The sequence below is a fragment of the Mesoplodon densirostris genome, chromosome 16 (genome assembly GCF_025265405.1).
Source record: "Mesoplodon densirostris isolate mMesDen1 chromosome 16, mMesDen1 primary haplotype, whole genome shotgun sequence".
Classification (NCBI taxonomy): domain Eukaryota; kingdom Metazoa; phylum Chordata; class Mammalia; order Artiodactyla; family Ziphiidae; genus Mesoplodon; species Mesoplodon densirostris.
The window spans coordinates 30147184-30166406 of NC_082676.1; the positions used below are offsets into that span (position 1 = coordinate 30147184).

Below are 19223 nucleotides of genomic sequence, written 5' to 3' on the forward strand. Positions count from 1 at the left end.
GTTTTGCAATCACATAGAGCCTCCAAACCCAAGACCGCCTTCCCAACCATTTGAGGGAGGTTGCCTGTGGAGTCTGCACCCTCCCCCTCGGGCCAGCTCACAGATCTTCCCAGTGGGTCACTTCCTTCGTCCGGAGGCCCCTGCATTGAGGGTGGGATAGGAAGCAGGGTCTCTGTGGACACCGGCGGTGCCCCTCCTTAGTCGGCCCTTTTTCCGAAACGACAGAAGCCCCTGCACGGGGTGGGTCCTTGAGAGCTCCGGGGGTTCCGGCCGACCTCTCCCTTAGACTGTGCGGTTCCAAGGCCCGCCTGACCTAGGGAGCGCCAGGAGGGGTGCTCGGATCTAACCCGGCGAGGGCAGTGACTCTGCCACCCGGGCCAACTACTGTCCCTTCGCGCTTTGCTCATCCCCCGATTGTAAAGCGGGACCGAGTGGCCACCTGACGGAGCTTTGGCCGGGATTAAACCAAGCTACCAGCCTGTGAAGTAGTGGTTCCTACCGCAGCCTGGCGCAGGTGGGGTGCCCCGCAGGCCAAGCGCCGGGACTGCGGATGCGGCTTCTCTGGGTGAGGGTGGGACAGCTTATCTCTGGGGCCCCGCGAGTCTCCCGCGCCCACAGCCAGCTTCCTCGAGCCCCTCCTTGGGATCTGGGACTCCCAGAGAGTGCCCACCGCAAGCCACGGTGGTCTCCTCATATAAACTGTATTCTCCGCAGCCGCTCAGGGGTCTGGGGAGGGGAGTGGAACACCCAAGGATCCCTCCTGAGGATCCCTCCCAGCAAAGAGGCATCCCGGGGGAAAAACTGCGGGGAGGTCCCCAGTCCCAGGGGGAAGGCCACCTCCTGAACCCCCAGGGACACTTCGGGAATACACCAACAGGCAACTACTGGAGGCCCTGCTTGTTCAGTGATAAGTTTATTGGTCCTCAGTATTACATCTCAGTTAACAAGATAAATTCACATACACAACTGCAGGTAAAAAACATGAAAATAATATAAAAATAAATTGAAGGCTACTTTTATATATTTACTGAATTAAGTAGTGTAATAAATACTATAATAAGCAAAAAGCTTCAATCACACAATTGTTTCACTGAAGTTACAGTAGTGTTTGTAAATAGGAGTTTTAAAATTTAAGTTATGAATATTAAAGCACTGAAAAACTAGTATAAAAGTGAATTTTGGCACGTAAGTGAGCTCTTCTGTCATTAGTATTTGACAACCTGGAACAGTGAGGAAGCTATTTCTCACCTACTTTTTGAGGTACACTATCCATCTAGGTCAGCAACATGGCTGGAATACTTAATAGCTTACAATCTTTGAGTTAACTTTTCCCTTTTGACAAGCCCAAAGAGCAAATCCAGAGCTTATTACTGTGCAAAAAATTTCCGAAATCCTAACAGAATTTAGGAGGGTACTTTTTTTTTGAGACCCACAGGGCCTGGTGTCCAGGCCTCAGGTCACAGCCCCCAGGACTCTGTGGGGCCAACTCCACTCCTTGCCAGCGGCCCCTTCCTAGGGTGATCCCTTTTCTCCAATTTCTGCCTCCTTCCAATCAAAAACAGAAAAATCCCACATCAAAATGTAAAATAACCTATAACTTCAGCGACTTCAACACTATCACACTCACTCGGGGTGATATAAAACTGAAGCTGCTAATAGAAGAGTGGGCAGAAAGCATGTAAGACCCTGGAGGACTTCTGCCTATCCCTAGGAACCTGATGTCTTTGGCTGGATCTCTGGTATCCACTTCTAAGGTCAAAATTTCAAACACAGTGTCATGGCTCTTCCTCTAGAGACAGTCTAAGACCCCACACCTCCACCTGGAGTGTCCAGAGGAATCAAGTGGATATTAATCTTCACATCCAAGACCCAGAGGCCCCAAAGGTTACAGAAGGGGCAGTGTGGGGAGGAAGCATCCTCCCGGCCTCAGTCCTCAAAGAGCTCACACAGCGCACGGCTAGTGTGCCTCTTCACCAGGGGCACAGCAAGTACGCCCCAAGGAATGCCCTTTCGCCAGTGTGCCCTTCACACTCCCAAGCAGGCTGAGGAGTGTCTACGGAAGCCTCAGCCAGTTTTGCCTTTTTGGCTTTGAAACTTAACATTTTGACTTTTTTCAATCACAGTTTCATATTCAAGTTGAGGTAATCACAGTTTCCCCTCTAACAGGAGAGGAATTGGGACAGTGGGGCAAGTTGGTGAGAGAGCATTTCTATGGACAATGGTCAGAAACCAAGACCATCAGGAGGTATAGCCCCATGCAGTGTTTAAGACCCACTTTTATGGGCGGGCTCCGACCCCTCTTTAAAAACTCTTTTGTGCAGCAGCCAGGAAATGGCTCGAGCTCCTAGAAAGAGAGCTTTCATGTAAATGTTCACAGCAACCCACCTGGAGGAGATGGCCTGTCGTCTCCCCCTACCGCCACCCTCCCACCCCCAGCTCCCTTTTCTAAGGCTGCTTGAGTTTTTAAAAAGAGCTCGGTAGAGCTAAAGGAAGCTACAGTAACTCATTATTATTTCATCAATTGCACTTAAGATCTCTATTATTGATTCTGAAGCAGAGGCAGGCCCATTGTGGACCCCAGCCTCTGGCCAGCTAGAAGTGAGGGGCTCCCAGACTGGGGCTCCACACCTGGGCCCTTGTCACCAGCAACTTTGGGAGCTGGGACTGGAGCACATGGGCCTTTTCAGAAACCTTTCTTCAAGCAAGAGTTCTTATTAAATGGTATTTGGAGTATTGTTCATTTGGCTTCAAATGAAAAATTTTTTTCTAATATAAGTACATGTTACTAACAAGCCCTTAACAACTGCTTTACTACTTCCATGCAGGCCTCTGTGTGACAGACTACATGTGCTCCATCGGTTTTCTGTCTCTCCTCTATGCCAGGATCCCTTCTCAAAAACCCCTCTACATTACTAGAAACTTTGCTGGTTTTGCCTATGTGCTCCTTCCTAAGGCATGCAAAAAAATACGTGAACTTCAGAAAGCATTTACAATCTAGGCAGCTGAGGCGCTTAAGTCCTAACAGACATCACCTAAGTATCTGTGCCTGCGACGTTCCTCTTCCCCACATTAATTCTGGAGGTCAGGCATGGGATACACTTGAAATTCCCCTCTGCTTTTTAGTCCAGCTGAAAACAAAGCTACTAGAAGGAATTCTAACTTGGATACTGGAATTCTCCGAAATTCCTGGTCCCCTGGAGCCAAACAAATACAAGGCTAGCAACGATGCTTGGAGACATGAGATTCCTGAAGGTTGGGCTGAAAACCAGGCCTTCCCTGGCAAGACTGGGGGAGGTATGGGTGCTGAGACTGAACCCCCTTCAAGTGAAGATGCCCCATAAGCGACCAGAACCCTGGGCATAAGACTATGCAGTTGCAGGACACTGCCCTTAACAGTGAGGCAAAGCGTCACCAGGGAGGCCTGAGCAGCAGTTTTTCTCGTCCCCGAATGAGGTAAACCAGAGTGATGACGTGAGGAGGCTCAAGACCAGTCCCAAGGGGGGCTGCTTGTGTCAATTCAAAAGCCACATACTTCTGGAAAGCAACAAGTCTTTCCCTTCTGTTTAGTCCGTAAGGGAAATTCCCTCATTTTAGAATAAGCTGCTGATCTCCACCCAAGCTGTTGGCTCTGTGGGTTGGGATTGGCCAAGGCTTGTGCTGTTCCCTCTAGGACTGGGCACAGGGTCAGCAGGGCCCAAGCCTTCAGTGGAAGGGGCCTAAACAGGGAGGCAGGCACTCCACTGGGGTGAAAGGCTCTCCTGGGGTGGTGTCTGAGGCCCGAGGCCTGTGGTGGCCTGGGCCCCCAGGCGTGGCCACAGTTTGGCAGCCAGGATTCTTTATGTCCCAGCAGCCACCCTGTGCAAATCCAAATGCTCCTCCCACCCTCACACACTGCTGCAACAGCCCAAAGAAAATACTGTTATCAGAGACCCAGAGGTCCTGGACTGCTGGCTGCACACAAAGGGCAGCCCCCTGTCTGCTCATCCTCCATGAGGACCCCCCTCCCCCGCCAAATCAGTGGTGCAGGTGATGCTCTTCAGCGCTGTATAGAGAATAAAGACAACATGCACTCAAGCCAGCACACAAAGGCCAAGGAGAACAAAGATAGCCCCTCTAGGGAGGGGCCTCTGGAAAAGCTGAGGTTAAGACACCCCGTTTTAAAACGTCCATCTCCAGGGTCTTCTTCCTCTAGGGCTTCTGCTCAAAGAGGTCATGATACTCCTGCTGCTCCAGCTCACGGTTATACTTCTCGATTTCCCGGTTGGCTTCTTCCACGTAGTCATTCATGAACTGGTCCATGACTGGCACCTCATTAAGGAAGAAGGCCCTGAGCCTCGGGGCCAAGGGAGCTGCCTAGGCCAGAGGAATCTGTGGACGGGTGAAGTAGGGGACACTGAGGTAGTGAGTGCTCAGCCTGCACAGAAGGTACCTGACTGGCTTTTTTTGTATACTGGCAGCACCACAGCTGCAAAGAATGTGACAGGGGTTGACACAGGGCCCTTCATGAGCTCTTAGAACTGAGCCCTTCAGCTTTCACTAGCCCACAGCAGCACCCCATCCACCTTTTCACAAATTAACTACTGTAATCAGACCGAGTCTCCAACTTGTAAATCATGACTCCCTGATGACCACAGGATGTCACCACAGCTGCATTTAAACTACAACCCACAGAGTAACCTCAGCCATCACTGAATGAAGAATAAATGTAATTTTAATGACTCTAAGAGGACAAAATGAAAAGTCAGCCTCTGTGGCTTGCTGTGTACTCCCAAACCCAGCCGGCACCAGGGGCTAGGCTATGATGGCTCTAGCAGATACCCTCTTTACAGCCAGGTTTTCACACACCCCCAGCCTCTCTGCCCCAGATTCCAAGGATACGTGGGTGAAAATCAGTCTTGTCACCAAAGAAGTTGACAAACTGGGTGCCATTATAAAAGTAACCTGCAGGTAGGGGGTCCAGGTGGCGTTTCACCTGTAGGAGAAGAGTCCTGTTAGAATTATCTGACCATTTTCTATCATTCACTCATTCATTAAAAACAAAAACAGGGACTTCCCTGGTGGTCCAGTAGTTAAGACTTTGCACTTCCACTGCAGGGGGCGTGAGTCTGATCCCTGGTCGGGGAACTAAGATCCTGCATGCTGCGTGGTGCGGCCAAAAAAAAAAAAAAAAACCCCCCAAAACAAACACGCCTATTACCCTAGCAAAATAGCCCACTTTGCTCTGTGGAAGGCTAGGTGTGCCAGGGAATAACACCATCCTCACAGCAGCCATCAAACAACGACTGACAGAGGTTCTCCCACCTCTCAGGGAGGAACTCTGGGATTATTAATGGGACCAAGCCCCAGGTGCCAACAGTGGTACTGGTTTGACAATACACGATTCCCTTCTCTTACTTTCCCATTTTCCTAATAGTGTTTTCTAGAATCACTTCCAAAATAAACTACCTGTGCTTAAATCCTTATTTAAGGTGTGCTTCTGGGGAAACACACACTGCCTGCTTTCTGAGGTGCCCGTGGTGTCCTCGGCAGGAACACCCAGAGATGCCCAGGCCCTGGAGTCGGAATAAAGGGGCCCTCCTCAAATCCACAGCAGGGGCTCCTGGAAGCCCAGAGTCCTGCCCCACCTGCTCATTACTGGGACTTGGGACACAGCTCATGCTGAGACCTGGACTCTCTGTCCCTTTTAGCCTTTGTCCCCAAACCCATCAGGAAAAGGCCTCAGTGGGTATGGGAACTGGGGTAGAGCCTGGGAGTCAGCATGGGAGAGGGCTCCTCAAAGGGCCTCTCGTCTTGGCCTCAGGATTTCACAACCTGCCCATGAGCAGCTTCAGGATCTAGTTTTTACCTAGGCCCTTGCTGGTTTCTCTGTGGTTTATCTAGGACAGAGGAATGGGAGTAGGAAAGGACTTCTTTGCAGCTGCTTGAACACGGTGACAAAACAGACCTCCATGTCACCTGTTTCTCCCACAGGCACTAGTTCCCAATTTCATAACCACATCACACCAGAGGTCACACTGCCCTTCTCACTGAGGCTGCAAGGCCAGGTGAGCTAAGGTTTCTCTTTACCCAGCTTGCCTCTGTGGCCTGAGAGAAGCAGGACCTCCAGCATGCCCTACAAACAGCTACCTCACTCAGGAATCCTAAAAGATAGAGCTGCACAAGAACATCCTTGGGACACTGAGGGGACTTAGGCCCCCAGGGCAGGGTACTCACATGGATGTTCCTGATCTCCTGCTGGGTCAGCATCCCCCTGGTCTTCAGGGCTTTCCTCTGAGGCTTCTGTGCAGAGATGTAAGGAGGTGTCAGTTTCCAACAGAGCTGATGGGTACATGGGAGGGTGAGGGCTCAGGGCTCTGGGGGCCAGTTACATGACTGAGATGCCAGAAGGGGAAGCACAAGCATCGTCATGGACTGGATACAATATCCTGCCTGTCTGCCCCTTGAGAAGACCACTTTCCCACCACAGAGTCCTGCGGGCCAGTGGGGAACAAACGGCAGAAGGGAGACTGATGCATTTGCAAATAGGCATGTTTCTGCCTCTTTGCAGATTCTCAATCCTAGGCCCCACCAGTGACAGACATGCAGACAAAAGAACAACTGGAGGTCTCACAGTCAAATACCATTTAAGAGTTTATCCAGTGAGTCTGAGAAAGACCCAGTCTGCAAGCACCCATTCCTTAGTATAAAAGACAGGTCCCAACTGAGCATGTACAGAAGACCCAGGCCCCAGCGAACTCTATTTCCAGAGCTCTAGAATAAGCTTAAGCTCAGACTGTGCTAAGAGGCTTAGAACCCAAAGCTAGCAGCATATGAAAGGATTTAAACTCCAGTCCGGATTTTTTTTCTTTGTAGTATTGGACTAAAGATGTTTGTGTGGCTCTATAGGCAAGCCTCCTCTTCCCCTGTACCTCTCTCTAGGGCCTCCGGGCTCACTGCTGTCTATGCTTGGAGTCTTGGTTTGCAAAGGACTCTAAGCATATCTTTGTTGTTTTTCCTTTCTAGAGAGAGAACCAAAGTACAGGAGATGCTGGGCTCAGAAGACAGGAGAGCCTATGAATTAGGTTCAGCTAAGAAGACATTTTTGAGTTTAGAATACTAAGCTGATCCAGGGTCCACATGAAACAACTAAGTTTCACCTAGGTCCTGGTTAAGCCATCTGATAATAACTCCAGTCTGCCTTGGGAAGCAGGACTGGAAATGGCTTTGAGAACCTGGGCTCGCAGGGTAGGCAGCAAAACAAGTCTGCCTGGAGTTTGCCCCAGGGGCTTCCTCCCACTCTCAGAGTCCCTGAAAACACTGGCTGAGCCTGTGAGGGGTGAACCAGTGGGGAGAAAGCAGGGAGAAGGTGGAGGGGCTTCTGCCTCAGGTCCAGCAACAACTCTGAAGTGTCTGGTCATATCAGTGCCAGGTCTGTCTGGGCTTTGGAAACCACCTGCTTAGCTGACTGCCGCAGCCAGTCCTTGACACTTTCTTCCTTCAGGGAGCAGCCTATGAACACAAGGTAGCATTCCTGCTGCCCGCTGCTGCCTTGAGGTGTGCTTCTGGAGTCAGGTGGTGGCGTGGGTCCCTCCAAAACTGGCACGATGCTCAAGGAATTGGCCAGAGTGTTGTGGCAGACCTCCATGGTCCTCTCAGAGTCTGCAAGGAGAACATTTTAGTCCCCGAGACCCTGCCCCAAAAGGATAAGGCTACACTAAGACTGGATTAGTGCAGCTGTGGGGGACAGATTCACAAGACATGCAGGAGGGAGAACTGACATGACTGACAGCAAATTAGAAAGGATGAAGTAAGAGAGGGAGGAACAATGTAAGTTTCTAGCTAAGCTGATTGGGTGATCCGGTGGACATCATTAACCCAGAAGGGGACTACAAGAGGAAGAAAAGGTTTGCAAGTGGGAGAAGAAGAGTTTGACTCTGCATCTGTGGCATTTGAAAGACTGTAGGACCCTGAGTGGGAGACATCTACACAGTCATTAGAAGAAGGGAATGGCTGGGGTCACCCCTATGGAAGAGGTAGCTGAGGAGAAGCAAGGAAAGCTCCCTTGGTAGAGGTGGAGGAGGTGGGTTTCAGCTGAGGTCTGAGAGTCCATGGGAGGAGGGCAAGCTCAACAGTACAAGTGCTGCAGGAGGGACACATGGGTGGGAACAGGAAAGATGTAATCGGGTTTATAAGCTGAGGCGCTGGGGGCTAAGATATACTGGAGACACAAGAAAAGGGTAAGGTTCCCCAAAAAGGCATGATGAGAAAGAGATCTAAAACAAAGAAAGGTTTACCTTTAACAAGAAAGGGGTCAAGAGTCAGTCTAAATAAAAAAGAAAAGGAGGTGATGATAGGGGAGAGGGACGAGCAGGGGGGGCTCTGTCAGAGCCTGAGGGAAGTGGGCTTGAGTAAGGGGCTTGTAGAGAGGGGCCAAAGTTTCAGATTCAATAACATAAATTAAGCCAAAGGTTAAGGACCTTGAGAGATTCTTTTATAGAGGCTCTGCCACCTAATTCTCCTATCTGAACCCAGATGATTCCATGCTTACAACTCTCAGTGGCTCCCTGCTGCAGACACCCCAGGTTACCTGCCCAGCATCCCCCTCCTCCTCCAATACCAATTCCCCATGGGCAATGGCAACTTGAACCTGGCCAATGAGAGAAGTCTGCTGAGGAACTGATAAAGACACCCACCGGAAGAGCCAGCTTCTTCCATCAGCTGGCTGTTGTATCTGGATGTGACACCTAGACCTGCAGCACTACCTGGCAACCATGAGGGGTGGGAACCTGAGGAAAAGCTGACACCAAGAATGTAAGAACACAAAAGCCATATATTACCTGGGTCTTCAGTGGCCTTGCTATGCTGCCAGACCTCGTGAGTTCTTGCTATGTAGCTAACACCTGCTAGCCGAGCTGGGGTTTTCTGTTATAACTGCCAAAGATGCCCTAACAGACACACTCCCTCACTTCCTCCCCTGGGACCCAGACACAGTAAACCCTTTTTGGTTCCTGAAACGTGCCTTTTTTTGCCTCACATCCACAGCACATGCTCTGCCTTTTCCCTGGAACATTCTCCCCTTTCTCAATGATGAGTTAACTGGCTCCTTGTTTTCACAACTTCCCTGACCCCCAGCCCAGGATTGACAGACTTCAGGTTGCAAGGGCTCCAGGGTCAAAGGCTGATAAACAGGTTTACTGAACAGAGGGGAGGAGAAGGCAAGTGGAAGGCTTGAAGACTTTGGCAGAAACGGATCCAGAGCTGGAAGGCTCAGCATTGGGGTAGCTCCTGGTGACAGGTCTAGGAGGAGGCCATGAATGGCTCAAGAGGGGTGGAGTGTGAGTCTTTAGAACAAGGAAGTCAAGGAGCTGTGAGGAGAGGCCCTGGGCAGGTTCATCCAGGGGCAGGAAAACAGATCCTCCACTGCAGAGCAGAAGGACCTGGAGAAAGATTGGGACCCTGGCTGAAAGGGATGACTGGAGGAGCCTATGGTGTAAGACCCAGAGGGGAGGGTTTTTTGAGAGAGTTTAAGAGGCATCAGTGGTCTGCAAAGCACCAGCAGAGGCTATGAACTCACATCATGAGATGTGAGCACTCCATAGAGTAGCGCTCCCAAATCCAAGCACCCAGTTACCTGAAAACTTCACTTTGCCCAGGATGTGGTAGATGTTTCCAGAGAAGGGACTTGGCTTGATAGAGGACTGAATTGCTGGTGGAGGAAGAGGACAGGGTTGTTACTCACCTGGGGGCAGAGGCCAAGTCCAGGGTGGCACAGCTGGGAGGCTTAGGGACTGGAAAGGCACCTCCTCTAGGGTCCAGGGTTCACAGGTACCCCCACCAGATCCTCCCCCAGTGGCTCTGCCACTATTCCCAGGGGTAAGGAACTCCTGGGTCCTCAAATTCTTCTGCCTGCTTTCAGACCCAAATGGTGAGAAGAGACAGCACACACAGAATACTAAAATGGTGCCAGGAAGCGGGGACAACTCTGGGGCATTCTTTTACCAGTGTCTGGGACATGTTCCGGTCAAGGCTTACCTTTACACTTGGCCACAAAGCGAGTCTTCTCCAAGGGACGACCAAACCATACACAGATCTGAACCATTAATGGAAAGACCGATCCAACATCAAATTTACCTTCATACCTTAAAAGGTTTAAAAAATTATAAATACAAGTAATTGGGGCTTTGAGTGTTACTACATACTACATTGGAAAGAACTACATATCACTTATCATATTTGAATTCTCCCTTAATTGTACGTCATTTTGTGTACAAAGCACTTATTTGAAAGCATTTATGTCTCTTTCATCTTGAGACTGAGAAGCATGTTTGCCCCCTTAGAGCAGGAAGGTCTTACCTTCTTTGGACTAGCAATTCCTTAAAGTCAAAGACCCCCTCTACCTTTGAAGCTTGCCAGTATCCCAACTGTGATTAGGGGTCCCTCCTGGTACCTTTGGAGCTCTTCCTCAGGATCCCCTCCCACTCTCTTCAGGGCTCCCATTATGCCCTACCCTCACTGAGGGCAGTTTAACAGACTGTACATTTGGATGTGCAGTCTCTCCAGAAGGAACTAAAGGGCTGGGGCATCTCTGATCTATTTTTTCAGTTTTGAGTTCAGCAGACATACTGACTGCCACAGACTCATTAAGAATGCAGCATTTAAAAAAGTTAACTTTTTATTATGGAAAATTTCAAAGATATGCACAGATAGAAGGGCAGTGTAATGAATTCCTACCACCCAGCTTCCAAAGTTATGAAACCGTCATTCCTTCTTTTGAATGATTTCATTGAGATGAATCCCTTGATTGGAATCAGTCCAGGAGAGGGCATAACATCTCATGGGTAATTTATACCACCCGCAGCAGTAGATGAGTGTACTAGTTTCACAACAATTCCCCCAGCAATGAATTTTATAGATATTTTTGCCTAAATGTAACAGGTGTCAATCAAAGCAACAGTGAGACACCATTTTTCATTTGAGTATTACCTACATGGAATTCTGTTAACACAGTTGCCATTTATACTTGGTCTTAAGTGGACTGTTCACATCTATATAATATGGGTTACTTTTCTTAAATATCTAAACAAGCTTCCCAAATACTATATTAACCCTTCGTCACATTTGATGCAAACACCTCCCTCCAGTCTACTGTATTTTCGTATTAGTTTCCTTTGTTTGAAAACTGCACGGCAGTTTTGAATTTTACATTGTTCAAAGTATCTTACTCTTTAAAGCAACTTCTTTAAAGTAAGGTGGTGGCATAACATTTTTGCAAGACTGACATGTTCTTTTTGTTCTCTCCCCATCCAAACATGAGATTTGGAGACCACGGGCTTCTCAGGCTTCTGTGTTCAGAGGTGTGTTCCATTCTTTAGGGGAATTTGGAGGGGCCAGGGGAAGAGTACAAGGTTTCCTTACAGACTAGGAACAAGCCCTTCTACCAGGGGAGGTGGGGGTGGGGTCGATGACAACAGAGGGCTGTGGGAGGGGAATGGCTGAGAATTTGCACAGCACAGAGCTGAGCACATCCTGCAGCTAAGGCCTGTTCACTCTGAGGTGGTGGCCCTCACCCAAGGAGAGAGGGGAGTAATGTACAGCAATGAGCAGGAATCTGATGACTGCCATCTTGTTAAAAGAGTAAATCATCTGATTCCTAGGAATGAACTTGGAAGGGAGGGCCTGAAGGGTGATTCTGAGGCCCCTCCATCTCTGATTCTCTACAAGGACTGATCTTCCTGATAAAGGAAGATTTCAGACTCTAGATTCACAGAGCCTTCTAATGAACTCCCTCATACCTGTCTCTGTCCTAGATCGGTCTGCCTCCAGAAAAGTCTGTGCCCCGAGCTAGGTTAATGTATGCCATGCTCACAATGAGTTGGTATGGACTGGAGAATAGGTGCTTCCCTAGGCACCAGGTGGAGACGACAGAAGTCTCAGGACCAGGCCCAGAGGTGTGGGCAGCAAAAACGTCAGTAGCTGCAGCCACTGGAGAGGAGAGTTTCACCCCAGAAGCTCCATCTTTTTCTTTTTAGCTAAGATATTATTGTCTTATTCAGGCATAAGGAATGATCCACCTACTCACTGTTTAAGTATGATGTGACTCAAACCAGAGGTTCCTTCTAAAAATAAGCCTGAAAACCTTCAATTTTACATATTGACCTTTTTTTTTTTTTTTTTTTTTTTTAAACAGGATAGTACAATCAGTTTTTTTTTTTTTTTTTTTTTTTTTGTGCTGTACGCGGGCCTCTCACTGTTGTGGCCTCTCCCGTTGCGAAGCACAGGCTCCGGACGCGCAGGCTCAGCGGCCATGGCTCACGGGCCCAGCGGCTCCGCAGCATGTGGGATCTTCCCAGACCGGGGCACGAACCCGTGTCCCCTGCATCGGCAGGCGGACTCTCAACCACTGCGCCACCAGGGAAGCCCACAATCAGTTTTTTGCTGGTACAAAATACTGGTGATGTAAGGGTGGTTGGAGGACTCACAGAGGTGGCTGAGGGAAGTGAGTGAGGACAATAAAGATGATCCAAATCAACATGAGGGATCAATTTTGTCTAAGCTTTAACAACTGTCTTCCCCTGAACCTTCAACAGAGCAAAACTAGTTTATCCATTCCATACAGGGACAAGTGCAGCATGGTGGTTAAGAGTACAGGCTCTGCTGTACAGCAGAAATTAACACAACTTCGAAAATCTATTATACTTCCAAAAAAAAAAAAAATACAGGCTCTGAAGCCGCACAACCTGGGTTTGAAACCCAACTCTTTCACTTACTAGCTGTGGGACTTTGGACAAGACATTTAAGTCCTTGCTTCCTCAGTTACCTTATCTCTAGAATGAAGAAAATAATGGAATCCACCTTGCAGGCTTGGTGTGAGGATGAATGAGATAACACAGGTTGAACTCTTAAGAGTGGCACTGTGAACAGAACTTTCTGTGATGATGGAAATGTTCTGGATCTGAACTGTCCAAGACAGTAGCTGCTAGTCACAGGTAGCTGTTAAGCACTTGAAATGCAGCTTGTGTGACTAAAAGGCTAAATTTTACTTTATTTTTATTAATATACATTTACATTTTATTAACTAGCCAAATGTGGCTAGTGGCTGCCGTACTGGAGAGCGAAGTCTTAGGGCAATGTGTAGCACACAGTAAGTGCTCAAGTGATGCTGGAAATATGATTACAGTGCACTTCACACTCTCTTTTCTCTTCCTCTCCTATCTGGAAGACAGGTTCAGGCTAGGAGGCCACCTGCAGAGCACAGAATATCCCCTGGGCCACAAGAGCAGGGAACCTACCTGTCAGATGGGAACCCTAGAGGACTGACTATTCTCAGGAGAGACTCTCTCACCTGGGAGGGTCATAACTCCTTGGTTCAATGCCGGCCACCTCACCCTCACTAGAGGCTAGAGGAAACTAAGGATACCATTGTGCTTAAGGCCTATAAGATGACTCCTTAAGTCTCAACATCCAGCAAGGGTCTCAATTTGGACCCCAAGATGTGGATCACTGGGCTTCCAGCAAGGCCAGTGGTTACTGGGACATGGCAGACTGTTGCAGCTGCCATTGTCACCCTCCTAGAGCACACCTGGTATTTTCACTTTCTTTTTTTCTTTCCTGTAAATAAAGAAATCACTGAGTTTATAAAGAAATCTTAGCTACTTTTCAATGATGATACTTGCCAGCCAGGGTACATTAGATATCGAGATCGTAGCATCTGAGGACTCGAAAAACTATTTTCTGAGAGAATCAGTTCAATGTCTTCATTCCTTTGAAAACATACAGAAAACCCAGGTTAATCAGAAATATTAACCTTAACCTGTACATTCTGCTTACTCTCTACACCCCCATACACACATACAAGTACATGCATATATATTTTTTTCTGTTATTTCACCCCTAAATACTTTAGTATGCATCTCTAAGAACAAGCACATTCTCTTGAAGAACCACAACAGTATTATCACACTGAGGGAATTTAATACTGAGGACAAGCAGCACTGGTATCACATGGGAGCTTGGTGGAAATGCAGGATCTCCAGCCTACTCCAGACCTACTGAATCAGAACCCTCATTTTAATAAGATCCCTAAGAGGTTCATATGCACATTAAAGTTGGAGAAGTATTGATCTAATATACATCCATTTTCAAATTTCCCCTTTTTGGGGGGATAGGGCACTCAGGATCCAATCAAGGATTGCTCATTAATTTATAATCTTTATTTTCCTTCAGTCTGGAACAACTCCTCCAACTTTTTTTGTTTGTTTGTTTCTCATAGAGTTGACATTTTTGAAGAGTACATGCCAGCTGTCTTGTGTCCCACAACCTGGATTTGTCTGGCTGCTCCTCATGATTAGATTCAGCTAAACATTTCTGACAAGATTAATGGCCAAGTGATGTTGTGTCCTTCCCACAGTGTCACGAAGGAGGCACATGATGTCAGTTTATCCCATTAGTGGTCTTGCTAAGTTTAATCATTTGGTCAATGTCATGTCTTCTAGATTAGACCTCTCCATTGTGAAGGTACTTTTCCCTCTTTGTAAGTAGTAAGTAGTCTGTGGAGTGACAGATACTTTTTATTTATTCATTTATTTATTTAATTAATTTATTTATGGCTGCATTGCATCTTCGTTGCTGTGCATGGGCTTTCTCTAGTTGCGGAACAGCGGGGGCTACTCTTCGTTGCAGTGCGCAGGCTTCTCAGTACAGTGGCTTCTCTTGCTGCAGAGCATAGGCTCTAGGTGCACAGGCTTCAGTAGTTGTGGCGCATGGGCTTAGTTGCTCTGTGGCATGTGGGATCTTCCTGGACCAGGGATTGAACCCATGTCCCCTGTGTTGACAGGCAGATTCTTAACCACTGCACCACCAGGGAAGTCCCGTGACAGATACTTTGAGACAAGTGAATATCCTTTTCCTCAACAATCTTTCATCCACTGCTTTTAGCATCCATTGATAATTCTTGCCTAAATCAAGTATTATACGAAAGGTTACAAAATGGTGACTTTCTAGTACTATAAATCCTTATTTATTTATTAGCTAGCATTCTTCTATAAAGAAGAGCTTTACTGATCTGTCCATCTCCCTTTTTTTAGTATCACCACAGACTCATTTTACTTCACATGCTATATAATCCATTATTATCATGGTTCTCTCATATACTCAAGTTGTCCCAAATTTGCCTAGTGGGAGCTTCTTAAAGCTAGCTTCTGTATCCTTTCGACATATTTCCACTTATCTTTGAATACTTCCCTGCTTTTTTGTCACAAAATGTACTAGGCTCACCTTGTACTTTCACTCCCTAAACATGCAATCAGCCAATTCTCCAAAGAGTCCTGATACCTTGTAGCAGGGATTGGTACTTGGAAATTAAGATCTACAGGTAGAAGTATTAATCGCTATTATTATTTCTAGTCCCTTTTAATGGAAAGGGTATTATTTCTGGTTCCTTTTAATGGAAAGAGCTAGAGAATATACTTTTTTTTTTTGAAATAATGAATTTATACCGAGTCCCCCAGTTCAACTCCAACATTTGCAGGGTTTTTCCTTACCTTTCCCATTTCATATTTATAATCTCCCTTCTCTAATCAGTGATGTCGTTTGTTTTGTTTTGTTTTGTTTCTTTTGCGGTATGCGGGTCTCTCACTGTTGTGGCCTCACCCGTTGCGGAGCACAGGCTCTGGACGCGCAGGCTCAGCAGCCATGGCTCACGGGCCCAGCCGCTCCGCGGCACGTGGGATCTTCCCGGACCGGGGCACGAACCCATGTCCCCTGCATCGGCAGGCGGACTCTCAACCACTGCGCCACCAGGGAAGCCCAGTGATGTCGTTTGGAATCAGGGTTCCAACAGAGGATTATGCTCAGAAGCTACTTGAATTATTTTGCATATGTACGGTTCTTATTACTTTGGTATACAGATGGATTCACTTTTTTGTTTGTTCTTTTTCCCTCCTTGTTGACTTAATTTTTGAATGTGTAAAATATGTGCAATGCTCAAAAGTCAAAACTATATGAAAAGTATACACCTTTTAGCACCTTACTGAGCAAACAAAACTGCTATATGACAAGATGTTTTCATACATACATACACACAAAGTCACTAATTCTCTATTTTTAGTTTGTAATTTGAACCCAGATCTATGAAGTAAAGATATAATTTCCCTATGTTTCCATGCCATTTCTCTCACATATTAACACAAAGAACATTGAGAGAGTCTTGACTTCCATCCTTTAATGATGAGAACGTGAATGCATCAAAACAAAACATCTCAAAACAGTACAGGAGGGCTCCCCTGGTGGCGCAGTGGTTGAGAATCTGCCTGCCAATGCAGGGGACATGGGTTCGAGCCCTAGTCTGGGAAGATCCCACATGCCACGGAACAACTAGGCCTGTGAGCCACAACTACTGAGCCTGTGCGTCTGGAGCCTGTGCTCTGCAACAAGAGAGGCAGCGATAGTGAGAGGCCCGTGCACCGCGATGAAGAGTGGCCCCCGCTTGCCACAACTAGAGAAAGCCCTCGCACAGAAACGAAGACCCAACACAACCAAAAATAAATAAATAAATAAATTGCCAATTTGATACATGAAAAATTATATATTTTTTTAAAAATTTAAAAATTAAAAAAAAAACAGTACAGGATACTAACATGTGGGGTCCTCTTGGTGATTTTTACATAGCATCAAAAGCACTTCAAGGGTTTCCCTGGTGGCACAGCGGTTAAGAATCCGCCTGCCAGTGCAGAGGACACAGGATCGAGCCCTGGTCTGGGAAGGTCCCACGTGCCGTGGAGCAACTAAGCCCGTGAGCCACAACTACTGAGCCTGCGCTCTGGAGCACGTGATCCGCAACAAGAGAAGCCACCGCAATGAAGAGTAGTCCCCGCTTACCGCAACTAGAGAAAGCCCGCCTGCAGCAACAAAGACCCAATAAAGCCAAAAATAAATAAAAATAAAATAAATTAATTAAAAAAATAAAAATAAAAAAGCACTTCAAGATCTGACTTTTATAAATGCTCAGGTCTTTGATACAGTGGAAAGACCCAGTGGGCCATAGCCAGACTGCTGCATCTGAGAAAGTGGCTGGTCCTGCGGAGTGAAGTGAGCTGGTAAGTTTACCTGGTGACAATCCCATTTTCTGCAAGAATGAAGGCTGCGGAAGGATTGGCAGCTCTGATGAGGCTCTGCAACTGAATGAGGAGAGGGTGCCTCTGCTCTGTGGTGTGACTGGTGAACACCACATTACTCACCAGGCCTGGGGAACAAAACCAAAAACAGTTCAGCCTTTATAGAGTCCTGACTGGGGCTGAGGGTTTGCACAAATGTGAGCCCTTGCTCCCTCTCCCCTGATCATCGCTTCTAGCAGCCCCCTCATGTAGACACCCCTGCCACCCAACACTGATATACATAGCCATCATTCTGCTCCTCTTTCTGCCACTGCAACCTCTTGGAGTGAACGGCCTCAACTCTGTAGCTGCCTCACCTCCTAACCTCCTCTGTCTTCTTAATTCCGCTTTGATACCTGGAGCTTTTTCATCTAAGGGCCCTTTCTATACCCCATGTACTTAACCTCATCAGGAACTGGTGCCAGTGACTTTTCACCAGTTCAGAACACAGACATGTACCAAGCACAAACCATATGTCAAGTGCTAACCATTCTCAAAGAGTGCACAGTCAAGAAGTCTCACCCATGGACCCACAGTTCCAAGGTAAGTGCTAACAAAGATATTCAGAATGACACAGTAAGGAAGGGTGGCGCATGTAAAGAGAGGTTGTGGAGTGGGCCACAGTCACTCTCAACCTTTCTGTGAAAATATAGAAAATCCACAGCACTACAGATAATTTCGAAATCAGAGAATTTGCCACATCCCACCATGCCGACACAATTGTAATACCTCTTCCATACTTATTTTTACATGGCTAGGATCACAGCATATACACCATTTCTGCTATAATATCATTTGCATTTGTGTTATTCAACCATTTTTATTCACTTAATATTGTGAAAATTTCAAACATATACAAAAGTAGAAAAAAATAGTATAATGAATGCCCACGAGCCCATCACTTGGCTTCAAGAAAGATCAACATTTGGCTAACTATTTCTTCTATACCATACCCCAACCTTTTCTCCTTTCCTCTCCTTCCCCACTGGATGATTCTGAAGCCAATAACAGACATCCTATTATTTCATCCAAAAATATTTCAGTATGTATTATCATAAGGACTCTTTAAAAAATGTATGATTAACAATAAATTCTTTAATATAAAATATCTAGTCCACATTCAAATTTTTCTGTCTCAAGAATATTTTCTTAATTTTTTGGAAACAGGAGCCAAAGCCCATACATTATATTTCACTGATGCATCTCGTAATTCTCTTTCAATCTATAGTTTTCTTCTTACTTCTTTGTGATTTATTTGTTGAAAAACTGCATCTTGTATATTTCTCTCAGTCTAGATTTTGCTGATTGCATCTCCATAGTGTTGCTTAACATGCTAGATATATCTGGTTTATAGATTCAATCTTTTTTTTTTTTTTTTTTTTTTTTTTTGCTGTACGCGGGCCTCTCACTGCTGTGGCCTCTCCCGTTGCGGAGCACAGGCTCCGGACACACAGGCTCCGCGGCCATGGCTCGCGGGCCCAGCCGCTCCGCGGCATGTGGGATCTTCCGGGATCGGGGCACGAACCCGTGTCCCCTGCATCGGCAGGCGGACTCTCAACCACTGCGCCACCAGGGAAGCCCTAGATTCAATCTTTTTTATTATAATCTAGTTTTATTAAAGTTCTTGTTCTTTTTCTAACTTCTTAAGTTGAATGCTTATTTCATTATTTAAAAAAGCCACAATGAGATAGCATTTCACACCTGTTAGAATGGTTATTCTCAAAAAGACAAGAAATAAGTAGTGTTGGTGAGGATGTGGAGAAAAGGGAAACTTGTACACTGTTGCTGGGAATGCCAATTCCATAGTGGTATAGACACTATGGAAAACAGGATGGAGATTCCTCAAAAAATTAAAAATAAAAGTACCATATGATCCAACAATTCCACTTCTGGAATATACCAGAAGGAACTGAAATCACTATCTTGAAGAGCTATCTGCACACCCATGTTCATTGCAGTATTATTCACAATAGCAAGATATGGAAACAACCTAAGTGTCCATTAGTGGATGAATGGATAAAGGAGATATAAGATGGATATATCTTATATATGATATGATATATATATGAATGTTACTCAGCCATAAAAAGAATG

The 19223-nt window shown here is 46.6% G+C and overlaps 1 protein-coding gene across 3 annotated transcripts in view; it reads right to left on the reverse strand.

Moving 5' to 3' along the window:
• Positions 1-1050: 1050 nt before the first annotated feature.
• Positions 1051-19223, reverse strand: part of DNAAF9 (dynein axonemal assembly factor 9) — a 150377-nt gene continuing 132204 nt past the window's right edge. For all 3 annotated transcript variants that reach the window (XM_060077930.1, XM_060077929.1, XM_060077928.1), the window contains 8 exons: positions 17083-17218; positions 13653-13739; positions 10012-10118; positions 9611-9685; positions 7433-7638; positions 6214-6279; positions 4879-4972; positions 1051-4301 (listed from right to left, as the gene is read on the reverse strand). In XM_060077930.1, the coding sequence (XP_059933913.1) occupies positions 4189-4301; positions 4879-4972; positions 6214-6279; positions 7433-7638; positions 9611-9685; positions 10012-10118; positions 13653-13739; positions 17083-17218 (884 nt within the window). In that variant the 3' untranslated portion in view covers positions 1051-4188. The remainder of the gene's footprint in view (positions 4302-4878; positions 4973-6213; positions 6280-7432; positions 7639-9610; positions 9686-10011; positions 10119-13652; positions 13740-17082; positions 17219-19223) is intronic.